General features: G+C 40.1%; 1 protein-coding gene across 5 annotated transcripts in view; it reads right to left on the reverse strand.

Moving 5' to 3' along the window:
- The window catches only part of CEP95 (centrosomal protein 95), a 62,296-nt gene that overhangs the window by 43,174 nt on the left and 5,611 nt on the right, over positions 1 to 13,511 (reverse strand). For 3 of the 5 annotated variants that reach the window (XM_047757774.1, XM_047757772.1, XM_047757771.1), the window contains exons 4-6: positions 11,244 to 11,351; positions 7,388 to 7,493; positions 4,333 to 4,448 (exon numbers count right to left, since the gene is read on the reverse strand). In XM_047757774.1, the coding sequence (XP_047613730.1) occupies positions 4,333 to 4,448; positions 7,388 to 7,493; positions 11,244 to 11,351 (330 nt within the window). Of the gene's footprint in view, positions 1 to 4,332; positions 4,449 to 7,387; positions 7,494 to 11,243; positions 11,371 to 13,511 lie in introns of all 5 variants that reach the window. The other 2 variants (XM_047757775.1, XM_047757773.1) reach the window with 2 other exon arrangements.

Consider the following 13,511-nt stretch of genomic DNA (forward strand, 5'->3'; position numbering starts at 1 on the left):
TGTGGCTCTGATGCAGGCTGGCAGCTACAGCTCTGATTAGACCCCTAGCCTGGGAACCTCCATATGCCATGGGAACGGCCCAAGAAATGGCAAAAAGACGACAAAAAAAAATTGTATGGAAACAAAAAAAGACCTTGAATAGCCAAAACAATCTTTAAAAAGAACAGAGCTGGAGAAATCATGCTGCCTGACTTCAGACTATACTACAAGATTCTAATAATCCAGACAGCATGGTAACAGCACAAAACCAGCACACAGGACAGATGGAACAGAAGAGAGCACGGAAATAAATAAACCTATACACTTACACTCAATCTATGACAAAGGAGTCAAGAATACACAGTGGAGAAAATACAGTCTCTTCGATAAGTCGTGCTGGGAAAATAGAACAGCAACATGTAAAACAATGAAATCAGAAAATTTTCTCCCATCATATACAATTAAAAAAAACCCTACAATGGATTAGAGATCTAAATCTAAGACTGAAAACCATAAAACTTCTAGCAAAAAAACAATGGCAGAATACTTTTTGTTTGACATATATGAATGTGAAAATGAATTATAGCAATACTTTTTTGGATCTGTCTCCCTAAAGCAAAGGAAATAAAAGCAAAAATAAATGGCACCTAGTTGGATTTAAAATCTTTTGCACAGCAAAGGAAACCACTGACAAAAAAGATAACCTTTAAAACTAGGAAATACTTGCTAATAACATGACCAGTAAGGGGTTAATATCCAAACTATATAAATAGCTCATACAACTCAACATCAAAAAAATCAAACAATCTAATTAAAAAATGAGCAAAAGACCTGAACAGACATTTTCCCAAAGAAGACATACAGATGGCCAATAGGCACAAGAGATGCTCAACATCGCTAATCATCAGAGAAATACAAAACCACAATAAGAGATCACCTCACACTTGTCAGAATGATTATGATTTAAATGACCACAAATAACAAATGATGGTGAGGATGTAAAACCCTTATACAATGTTGGGAATGTAAATTGGTGCAGCCACTGTGGGAAAAAGTATGGAGGGTTCTCAAAAACTAAAAATGGAACTACCACGATCCAGCAATTCTACAAGTGGCTATATATCCCCCCCCCAAAAAAAATAGAGAACACTAATTTGAAAAGATATGTGCACCCCAATGTTCCACAGCAACATTATTTACAATGGCCAGGATATGGAAGTAACCTAAGTGTTCCTCAACAGATGAATGGAGAAAAAGGATGCTTTACATGTATGTATATATGTGTGTATAATAAAATACTAGGGAGCCATAAAAATGAAAATTTTGCCATTTGCAACAACATGGATGGACTTGGAGAGTATTATGCTAAGTGAAATAAGTCAGAGAAAGACAAATATTGCATGATATTACTTATATGTGAAATCTAAAAAATAAACTAGTGACCATTAACAACACCAAGGAAACAGACTTGCAAATAGAATAAACTAGTGGTTAGCAGTGGGGAGAAGGGCAAGATAGTGGTAGGGGGTTAAGAGGTACAAATTATTATATATAAAATAAATAAGCTACAAGGATATATTGTATAACACAGGGAATATAGCTAATATTTGATAATAACTATAAATGGAGTATATCCCTTTTATTATTTTTTTTTCTCTTGTACCCACAGCATGCAGAAGTTCCCAGGCCAAGCCACAGCAGTGTCACTGTCAAATCCTTAACTGCTAGGCCACCAGGGAACTCCTGGAGTATACCTTTAAAAACTGTGAATCAGGAATTCTCTTGTGGTGCAGGGAGTTAAGGATCCTGTGGTGTCACTGCAGCGGTTTGGGTTGCTGCTGTGGTGTGGCCCAGAAACTCCTACATGCCTCAGCAAGGCCAAAAATAAAAAACTGTGAATCATTATGTGTACACCTATAACATACAATATTGTATATCAACTGTATCTCAATAAAAAAGATTTAAGAAAAAAATACTGTACTGCATGTTTGAAAGTTGCTAATAGAGTAGATCTTGAAAGTTCTCATCACCAAGAAAAAAAATTTGTAACCTTGTGGTGATGAGTACTAACTAGATATACTGTAGCAATCATTTTGCAATATATACAAGAATCAGTACTGCACACCTGTATAACTGATATAATGTTATATGTCAATTATACTGCAAAAAAATTTATAGACTTAAGAATTAAAGCCTAAATTAGATGTCTATGAACATATATGATGGCATTTATCTGATTATTTATTTATTTACTTTTGTCTTTTTGCCATTTCTTGGGTCGCTTCCACGGCATGTGGAGGTCCCAGGCTAGGGGTCTAATCGGAGCTGTAGCTGCCGGCCTCCACCAGAGCCACAGCAACACGGGATCCCAGCCCCATCTGCAACCTACACCACAGCTCATGGCAACACTGGATCCTTAACCCACTGAGCAAGGGCAGGGATCAAACCCTCAACCTCATGGTTCCTAGTCGGATTCGTTAACCACTGTGCCACTACAGGAACTCCTATCTGATAATTTAAATCTAGACGTAAAAGGAAGTTACCATATGACGTTAAACCCAAACACCTTAGCCTGGCTTTTCTGTTAATCTTTCCTTTTTCTTTAACTGCATTATAATCTAAACAGTTAAAATACGAAAACAAGTGATTCAATTTTAACAGATAGAACCTTTCTATGTGGCACTTGCTATCACAGAACCCCATTTCTAAAACCACTATCCCTTCCATCTGACTCTCTGCCTTGAAGAATGTTTCTTCAAGGCACAGAGTCAGATGCATTAATTACACCTGACTCTGGTCACTCCACTACTTTGCCCAACCTAGTGGCAAATACGTGTCTTTGGTCTACTGTCTGACCTTCCAGACTTCTTTGAACATAATTCCTTGGAATGGAGTATAGCGTCTATTCCTTGGAAATCAGAATAGTAATGCTAAAAGGGGTTTCAGAAGACAGTCTAGTTGAATTCTCTACTTTTAACACTTGAAGAAACAGGGGGTCAGATAAGTAGGGCCTTGTCCAAAGTCACAAGCCAGTAGTAAAGTCTGGATGAGAATGTTGGCCACTTAATTACCATAACTTAATGGACTTCTACGCTGGAATTCCTCTGCTTCCATTAAAAAAAAAAATACTTATTGTGGGCCTGATGTTTTGCTAATTTTTAGAATACTAAGATGAATATAAATAATTTTATTATTTGTCTTATCTATTGATAGCCTCCACAAGTGGAATGTAAGCTCCATAAGGGAAGGGATTTGTGTCTGCTTTTTTTTTTTTGTCTTTTTTTTGCTATTTCTTTGGACCGCTCCCGTGGCATATGGAAGTTCCCAGGCTAGGGGTCGAATCAGAGCTGTAGCCACTGGCCTACGCCAGAGCCACAGCAACACGAGATCCGAGCCGCGTCTACAACCTACACCACAGCTCATGGCAACGCCGGATTGTTAACTGAGCAAGGGCAGGGACCGAACCCGCAACCTCATGGTTCCTAGTCGAATTCGTTAACCACTGCGCCACGACGGGAACTCCTGTGTCTGTTTTGCTTACCACTTTATCACCATTGCCTGGCACAGGGGAGGCACTCAATAAATATTTGCTGAATGAACATGAGGTGGTTACTCTCACTGGAATTCACAGTTTACGGAATAGTCAAAATTACAGCACAATGTGAGAATGGTATTATTGAAATAAGGCCAAAAGGTCACACTGTAAGAATACAGAACCTCAGAGGCTGGGCTTTGTACAGAGTGAGTCTGCCAGGAACAGAAAGGAAAAGAAACAATATGATGCCAACAGAAAAGCAAGACAACCAAGGTGGGCAGAACAGGGGGTGGATGGCTAAAGAAGGGCAAGATGAGAGGCTCAAAATGGGCTTGAAAGATTGGAGAAGGGTAAAATGAGAGGCTCAAAATGGGCTTGAAAAATATTCAGATTTACTAAGTATACGGCAGTAGACTGCTAGAAACGTGACCTGAAGCCTGAAGAAAAAATGCCACTGGATATACAGACTTGGTTGAAATCATGAAAAAAAGTCACCCAGCTCAGGAAACTACATTTAGGGGTATTCTGAGTGTGATCAGACCATTAAGATGCAAGGAGAATTTTCTTCCCAGGTTATCAGGTCCTATCTATCACAGGACAAACTTGCATCCACCCATCAGTCCACTGCTCCCACTTGACCCATTTTGGACAACTGTCAATAGTTAGTGGGTAATGGTGGTATTCCGAAATTTCGGTTTTGTTGTCCAGTTAGGGCTCTTTCTATTCTCAACTTTTAAACACTCTCAAACATATCTATTTACATTTTCATAGTTGTATGTTGAATAGCAATAACTGATATTTAAAGTTTAACTACTCACCATTGCTTCTCAGAGAAAAGGTATGTGCTGTGTCTCCGAGTCTAATTATTTCACCTGTAGATTCTGCTTCATCTCCATCCCAAGAGGGGCCCAACACCTCAGACGACAAGGAACACCTGAAAGAGTTCCCTCGCTTAGTCAGTGCCTGGCCTGACCACTAAGGGCCCTTTCCGTGAGGACCCAGAAAGCTGCTTCATTCAAGCTGCTTATCTGTTTTAATTGATATGTGTATGGTGGAAAAAGCTGCATATAAAATGTCAAGGACTAAATGTGTAAAAGAATACACAGAGAAAACAACGAGCACTGGTTACAAGTGTGGAAGGTAGGAGAATCAGGGTATTAACTTTCCACTAACGATCCTCATATTGTTTCACTTTTTTTTTTCTTTTTTGGCTGTCCCAAGGTGTATGAAGTTCCCAGAGTTGCAATCTGTGCCATTGCTGAGGCAATGCTAGATCCTTAACCCACTGTGCTGGGCTATGGATTGAACTTGCATCCCAGTGCTCCAGAGACGCTGCCAATCCCACTGTGCCACAGCAGGAACTCCTTTGTACTACTGTTTCACTTGTGTACTTTCAAATAAAACCTAATAAAGTCAAGAAATTCATCTTATGACGGTTTCCTTTAAAATATTATTTTCTAGGGAGTTTCCACTATGGTGCAATGGGATTGGTGGCATTTTGGGAGCACTAAGATGCAGTTTCAATCCCTGGCCGTGCACAGTGGGTTAAGGATCTGGCATTGCTACGACTGCAGCTCGGATCTGATCCCTGGCCTGGGAACTCCATATGCCTTGGGGCAGCCAAAAAAAAAAAAAAATAGGTAAGACTTTCTACAATGTACTATATTCAAATAAGAAGAGGCTTTGCCTGTGCTTTTCAAACCATGACGACCTCCATATTTAAAAGAAAGTCACAGTATCATGTTCAACCCCCACTTAGTGGAACTACAACCAAAACTGTAATAACACTGTATTTTGCCTATGAAAATAGCACAGTTTTTTTTCTTTTTTTGCTTTTGCTTTTTAGGGCTACACCCTCGGCACATGGAAGTTCCCAGGCTAGGGGTCAAACTGGAGCAGCAGCTGCTGGCCCATGTCACAGACACAGCAACACTAGATCTGAGCCGTGTCTGCAACCAACACTAGAGCCCACAGCAATGCCAGATCCTTAACCCATAGAGCAAAGCTAGGGATGAAACCTGCAACCTCATGGATACTAGTCAGATTCATTACCACTGAGCCACAATGGGAACGCCCAAAACAGCACAAATTTTAAAACTCTGGTATTGGTCAACAATACTGGTTCATGAGGGTGCAATAATCCAGCATTTTTACATTGCTGGTAAATGTATAAATACCCTTTTAGAAAGCAATTTGGCAACTTTTAGCAGCCTTATAGTCTTTGACTCTGAATGTAACTTAATACATGGGCAGGAGAGGAGTTCTCTTCATGGCTCAGTGTTTAATGAATCCGACTAGAAACCATGAGGTTGCAGGTTCGATCCCTGGCCTTGCTCAGTGGGTTAAGGATCCGGCATTGCCATGAGCTGTGGTGTAGGTCACAGGTGTGGCTCGGATCCTGCGTTGCTGTGGCTGTGGCGCAGGCCAGTGGCTCCAGCTCCGATTCGACCCCTAACCTGGGAACCTCCACATGCTGCGAAAGTGGCCCGAGAAATGGCAAAATAATGATGATAATAATTATATATATATATATGGGCAAGAGAAGGGAGGAAAAAATAAACAAAAGTAGGTATCACATTAAAGAAATAGTAATATAAGAAACACAGGAAAGGAGTTCCCATCGTGGCTCAGTGGTTAACGAATCTGACTAGGAACCATGAGGTTGCGGGTTTGATCCCTGGCCTTGCTCAGTGGGTTAAGGATCCGGCGTTGCCGTGAGCTGTGGTGTAGTTTGAATACTCGGCTTGGATCCCATGTTGCTGTGGCTCTGGCATAGGCCGGCAGCTACAGCTCCAATTAGACCCCTAGCCTGGGAAACTCCATATGCTGAGGGTGCGGCTCTAGAACTGGCCAAAAGGCAAAACAAACAAACAAAAAAACAGAAAAAAACTACCACCACTTTAAAAGAGTGGTTTAGTAAATTATGATGCACTCAAATGAATGGTATGTTATACAGTGATTAAAAATGATCTTTTCCATTTAGGAAAAGACTTAATGTGTTAAAATTTAAAATGCAGGAAACAAAATTATACACATAAGGTGACTAAATCAAAAAAAAAGAAAAACTCAGTACCAAACATTAAAGTACAGGAGCTCCCATCATGGCTCAGTGGTAACGAAACTGACAGTTTGATCCCTGGCCTTGCTCAGTGGGTAAAGAATCCTAAAGAATCCGCGTTGCCTTGAGCTGTGTTGTAGGTCGCAGATGCAGTTCAGATCCCACACTGCTGTGGCTGTGGTGTAGGTCAGCAGCTTCAGCTCTGATTGGATCCCTAGCCTGGGAACCTCCATATACCGTGGGTAGAGCCCTAAAAAGACAGAAAAAGAAAAAAAAAAAGATTAAAGTACAACAAAATGTTGACAAGCAATTATTCAGTTCTGAAAGAGGTTATCTTTTATTCTTTTTTTTTGCTTCTTTTTTATTTCTTGGTACTTTCTAAGTTTTTTGCAAGAAACAAACTACTTTGATGATTGAGGGAAATTGTAAAATCTAATTATGTGGTTAATGGGAGAATTAAGTATTACATATTGCTTGAGGATATTTTTGATCCCCACCTCCTCGTGCCTGCAGCATGGAAGTTGTGGGCCAGGGATCAAACCCACACCATAGCAGCTACCCAAGCCACTGCAGTGACAATGCCAGATCCTTAACCTACTGCACCACAAGGGAACTCCACAGCTTGAGGTTCTTAAAACTCCCTCCAGGAGGTTTAAAATATGAGAGGTTAGTAAAATTTTCACATTAGCTTTTTCTGTTTTGGTTTGGCTTTTTGCTGCCATTCCGGCATACTGTGTGCAATTTTAATTCTTAGCAGAAGGAAAAGCATAACTTGTTTAAGTTCTTTGATTAAATTCATAGACACTGAATGCTACCTCTCAAAAGAAACTCTTTTCCATGATGATCTGGATTCTTTAGTACTTTCTGGCTCTTCCATAGGTTCTCCTTGATGGGACTCTTTAAAACTCTGTCCAGTTTCACCTGTTTAGAACAGATAAAAATAATAAACGACAAGTTAATGCAACTATTTCTCTACAGGGGATAGATAGAGGTGAGGACAGTAAAATACTCGCAACCTCTTCCTGGTAAACTGGACTCTTGTGAAAGTGAAATAAGAAATTACCTACAATTGGGCGTTCCCGTTGTGGCTCAGTGGTTAACGAATCCGACTAGGAACCATGAGGTTGCGGGTTCGGTCCCTGCCCTTGCTCAGTGGGTTAAGGATCCGGCGTTGCCATGAGCTGTGGTGTAGGTTGCAGATGCGGCTCGGATCCCGCATTGCTGTGCCTCTGGCGTAGGCTGGCAGCTACAGCTCCAATTAGACCCCAGCCTGGGAACCTCCTTATGCCGCGGGAGCAGCCCAAGAAATGGCAAAAAGACAAAAAAAAAAGAAAAGAAAAAGAAATTGTCTACAATGAAAATGCATTACTTGCATAACAAAGAAGCAAACACAAGTACTGCCTTAAAAGCAGTTTCTACGGTTATATTAGCAATGGCTTTATTTTTTAAGTTAGGCAGTAGTTCATTTGTTATTCTTTGTATCTCTCTGAGGCAAGATGACTAGGGAATGGCTTCAAAAAAACATGACTGTGTCAGCCTACCTCAAGCTTCAAGACAATAAAACCCTAGCCTAAGAGTGAGATAATATCAAAGCATGGATGAAATTTTCCTTAAGATCATCAACCTCTTTTCTACTGCAACATACCTGAGAAATACACTTTCAGTATTTCTCATGAGGGGAGTGATTTCAGGAGGAATGTGGATGAAACCTCCTACTTCACATCTACCCTTCTGGATGTTCTCAACCTACTTCTAGAGATTCTTCTACTCAAATATCCGCCTTCGCTTCTTTCTTTTCATTTCTTTTTAGGGCCACACCTGTGGCATGTGGACGTTGCGGGCTAAGGGTCGAATTGGAGCCACAGCTGGTGGCCTACAGACACATGGCCACAGCCACGTGGGATCCAAGCCGTGTCTGCAATCTACACCCACAGGCTTGCTTGCAGCAACACCGGATCCTTAACCCATTGGGTGAGGCCAGGGATCGAACCCGCATCCTTACTAACACAATTCAAGTTCTTAACCCCCCTAAGCCATAATGGGAACTCTGCACCTTCACTTTTTTCTATTTCTATATTCGCCAAACATTTTAACAATATTAGTCAGTATTTATTGTGAGTTAGGTTTAGTACTAAACTACTTAACCACATCTACTTATTTAACATTCATATGTTCATAAAAGAATTTCAGATGAGAAAACTAAAACTTAGAGAGCATTGCTCATACAGTGAGGGATGAAACTTAGTGAGTTATACAGCTAGGGGCATCAGTGAGTCCAGAGCGTGCCTTCAAAGCCCTTGTTCTTCAGTGGTAAATGGCAATGCTAGCTCAGGTACTAGAAGTAACTGTTCAGCACATCTGATATAACTAGTGATAATAAAGATTTATTTTCCATTATTACTTGGCATTTTGAAGATTCTGATCAGTTCTAGGTAATACTACTATATAAACTTGGATCTGCAAAGGTGAGAATCAGAGTTTAGAAAACATTATCCAACTACTGTACTATCACATATAAAGGCCACATTTAAACAGCCCCCTAATAGCAGCACTAAACTCATCACATCCTACTGACCCACCCTGGGAAGATTTCAAACCCCCTCCAGGATTTCATTATTACAAGGCTCACACATAAGTACCTCTTAGGTCTGTCCTCCTCTCTCCATCCCCACTGTCTATCATCTCTCCCCTACCTGCAATCACACACTACATATAAAAACTGCTGTCATTGGAACACTTCAAATTAATCTCTTAAAGGTAGTTTTCGTCTTTACTCTCACTGCTAAAATGACTAAAAAGCCACAAAGCATTGCAATACCTATTGGCAGCCTTGAATTAGGTTTGTTTTTTTTTTGTCTTTTTGCCATTTTTTGGGCTGCTCCCTAATCGGAGCTGTAGCCACTGGCCTACACCAGAGCCACAGCAACGCAGGATCCGAGCCGCGTCTGCAACCTACACCACAGCTCACGGCAACGCCGGATCGTTAACCCACTGAGCAAGGGCAGGGACCGAACCCGCAACCTCATGGTTCCTAGTCGGATTCATTAACCACTGCACCACGACGGGTACTCCTGAATTAGGTTTTACCTGTCATTCACTCCCCCACAATTCTCCTACAATGTTTTTTATTATATATGTTTATGGCCATCTCCCTGACTTGAGTATAAGTTTTCTTGAGAGCAATAACCATGGCATGCAGCTCTGAATCTTCTTAGAGTAACTAGGTTGGTATTTAATATATACTAAACATGCAAAACTCAAGATTTTTTCAATAAAAAAAGAAACATCCAGTGTGGCATGCCTTTCAATCCTTCCAAGTACCTCTATATGCTTTTAAATCTTTTTGGTAACAAAGGCAAAACACAGAAAACTGTAACTAAAGAATAGAAGATTAATTTCAGATGTTACAATCATAGCATAGGTCTCACTATCAACAATGTGAGAATTACAAATGATAAAAAATTGGGGCAGGCTTGTCTTCACTTGTATAAGAATTTATGTTAACTGCTATTGCTGCTGGAAACTTGTTTTAGATAACTTCACCCATTCTCAAAAGGTCATACAGTATTCTAACCACGGCATACAATATTATTTACTCGACCAATCTCAAACTATTAGGACACATAGGAGGGTTGTTTTATTTTTTTGGCAATGATAAATAACACTGCATGAACACCTGCAAGCACTTAGCTTTCTTTTGTAGTATTTCCTTAGAGCAAATTCCTAGAACAGGATTTATGGAGCCAAAGATTATGAACAGCTCTTATACACTGCTGACCCAGTTTAAACAACCATAACTCTTTTGGAAAATAATATGGCAATAATGATCTCTATATTTTCATTAAAAAAAACATAAAATCAAAACTTCACACACAATAAACTACTATAATTTGGAGAAATAAGTTATTTATTTTTTATTTTAATTGTCCACTGAAAGAGTATTTATTTTATTTTAGAAATGAGTTATTTAAAGAGTAAAATAAAAAAATACTCAGGCGTTTCTGTTGTGGCTCAGTGGTAATGAACCTGACTAGTATCCATGGGGAGGCAGGTTTGATCCCTGGCCTTGCTCAGTGGGTTAAAGATTTGGCACTGCTGTAAGCTGTGGTGTGTAGGTCACAGACACAGCTTGGATCTTCCATTGCTGTGGCCATGGCATAGGCCGGCAAATGCAGTTCTTATTTGACCCCTAGCCCGGGAACTTCCATGTGCTGCCTATGTGGCCCTAAAAAGAAAAAAAATTTTCAGGTTGTCACAAACCTAAATATAGGCTGGACACAGTAGCTCACCAACTCTTCCTGCTGATGACTCAGCAATATCCCAATTTGTAATAAAAATGGCAGTTCTGACATAGCAAATTTTGTATTAAAGAATTTCATGTACTAATAGGATAATAAGTAATTTTAGCCAGAAATTAGTTTTCTATTATGGATTAGCTTTAAAGTCATTTATAAACAACATCCAAGATGACAAAGGACATGATGATAGTCTAGGATAGAGTTTTCAACCACTTGGAACAGTGTGAATTGAAATTTAACTTACAATTAAATTTATCAGATACACTGTATCACTGATTCTAATTCCTATGGAGAAAAATAGGCAGAAAGATAAAAGGCAAAAAGAGACATAACACAGAATAAAAGTCAACCAAATTTCTATTCTTAAACTTACTTTTCTCGTGAGATGTTTCACTGTGTTCTGTTAGATACTCCAGCAACCCATCAAATATTTCTAGGAGATTCTTAATAGATTCTTTATCTCCTTTCACTATATTTTCTCCTGAACATAGAATACAGAGCTATTAAAAAAAATTAACCAAGAAATTGAAAGCCTCATAATTTTGAAATGGATGTAACACTATGAAAATATTGCTCGAGATACAAGGATTATAAACTAATCCAGGGTAAAAAGTAATATAAGCATTAAAAACATTAACTTCCTAATGCTTGAGTATATCTGAAGAAAAAGGGGATGGCCTTGAATATTACAGTTGATAATTCACTGGCATAGTCCATTTATCAGGAAGCAAAATGAGTTAAGAAAACATCCTCTAAGATTTATAAACCAAAATATAAAGCAATTAAGCTTAACTTTATAAGGCTGGTGGGAAAAAACACAGGAGGGAACACTGTTTCAGATCATGGGACCCTATTTCTAGATGCTGAATTGTTTTGAAGACAATAGCAGTACTCTAATATAAGACAGAACGAAAAAACTTTGGATACTTCATCAGGAATTCCTAATTTTAAAAAAAATTTTAGGAGTTCCCATTGTTGCTCAGCAGGTTAAGAACCCAACAGTGTCTGTGAGGATTCGGGTTTGATCCCCGGCCTCGTTCAATGGGTTAAGGATCCAGCGTTGCCCTGAGCTGGGGTGTAGGTCACAAATGAGGCCCGGACTCTGAGTTGCTGTGGCTGTAGCTCCTATTTGACCCCTAGACCAGGAACTTCCATGTGCTGCAGGTGTGGTAATAAAAAGGAAAAAAAAAAAACACCAAAATTTTAATCATTCACTTTGTATAAATTATGCCATTTTTTGATTAAAAACTGACCATGGCTCCCTGCAATAATAAACCCCCACTTTTCAAAAAAATTTTTTTTTGCTTTTCAGGGCTGCACTTGCAGCATATGGAAGTTCCCAGCCTAGGGGTTGAATCAGAGCTGCAGCTGCTTGCCTATGGCACAGCCATGCAGGATCCCAGCTGCACCTGTGACCTTCACCACAGCTCACAGCAACATGTGATCCTTAACCCACTGAACAAGGCCAGGGATCAAACCTGAGTCTTCATGGATACTAGTCAAGTTTGTTACCACTGAGCCACAACGGGAACTCCATAAAACCCTTTCTAATCTCACCTCACCCCCAAATTCTCCAGCCTTACCTCCCACCACACCCACTTTATACCTGGAAACTAATATTTATTTTTTTTATTTTTTAATTTTTTTGTCTTTTTACCATTTCTTGGGCCGCTCCTGCGGCATATGGAGGTTCCCAGGCTAGGGGTTGAATCGGAGCTGTAGCCACCGGCCTACGCCAGAGCCACAGCAACGCTGGATCCGAGCCTCGTCTGCAACCTACACCACAGCTCATGGCAACACCGGATCGTTAACCCACTGAGCAAGGGCAGGGACCGAACCCGCAACCTCCTGGTTCCTAGTCGGATTCGTTAACCACTGGGCCACAACGGGAACTCCGGAAACTAATATTTAAACAGTCCCTAGCACAGTACCTGGCCCATAATAGGTTTTTAATAAAATAAATACTAAGTTGAAACGTTGACAAGAAATGGGCCTGCAAAGGCATGGAAACTTGACATGTTTAATGTTACCCAAAAGGGACTTCAATCAACATCAGGTGGGGATGGAACTTAACTCTTGAGACACTTGGGTTGTCCTTTGGGAGATGATCGTGCCTGGCATGACTTCAAACCAGCATGGGAGAGGCAGAGGGACAATCTCAAATCTGACATTTGAGATAACCTAGCCATTCATAACTTCAGTCGTGAAGCAAAACAAACCTAAACCAGAAATTCTGTGTTTTACAATACTACTGGCAAGGCTAGCCAATGTTTGACAGGTTTCTTCTATTTAAAATTAAATGGAAAACTTGTTTTTAAGCCCTATGTTTTCTGGTTTAACAAGACACACAAGCATACCCCCTAAGGACATAACCAGGATTTCTGGTTTCTAGGATGGGGAGTATATGCTGCCAACCCAGCAACTAAGACTGCCTGCCAGAGTGCAGTGCTTCCTGATGTAGGAGAAAACACAGCACACAAGGAGTAAAAAGCTGCTCTACAGTCTACTGGAGGAGGTAAGCAGTTTACACTCTTCCATGGGGGTGTGAATTCTCAGGGGCAGCTCTGCACTAAAAAGTTTTATAGGCAGATACTACCTTGCAGTATATAGTATATTTATACAGTAAGTACAAATGCCAAAA

Source organism: Phacochoerus africanus, chromosome 14 (genome assembly GCF_016906955.1).
Source record: "Phacochoerus africanus isolate WHEZ1 chromosome 14, ROS_Pafr_v1, whole genome shotgun sequence".
NCBI lineage: Eukaryota > Metazoa > Chordata > Mammalia > Artiodactyla > Suidae > Phacochoerus > Phacochoerus africanus.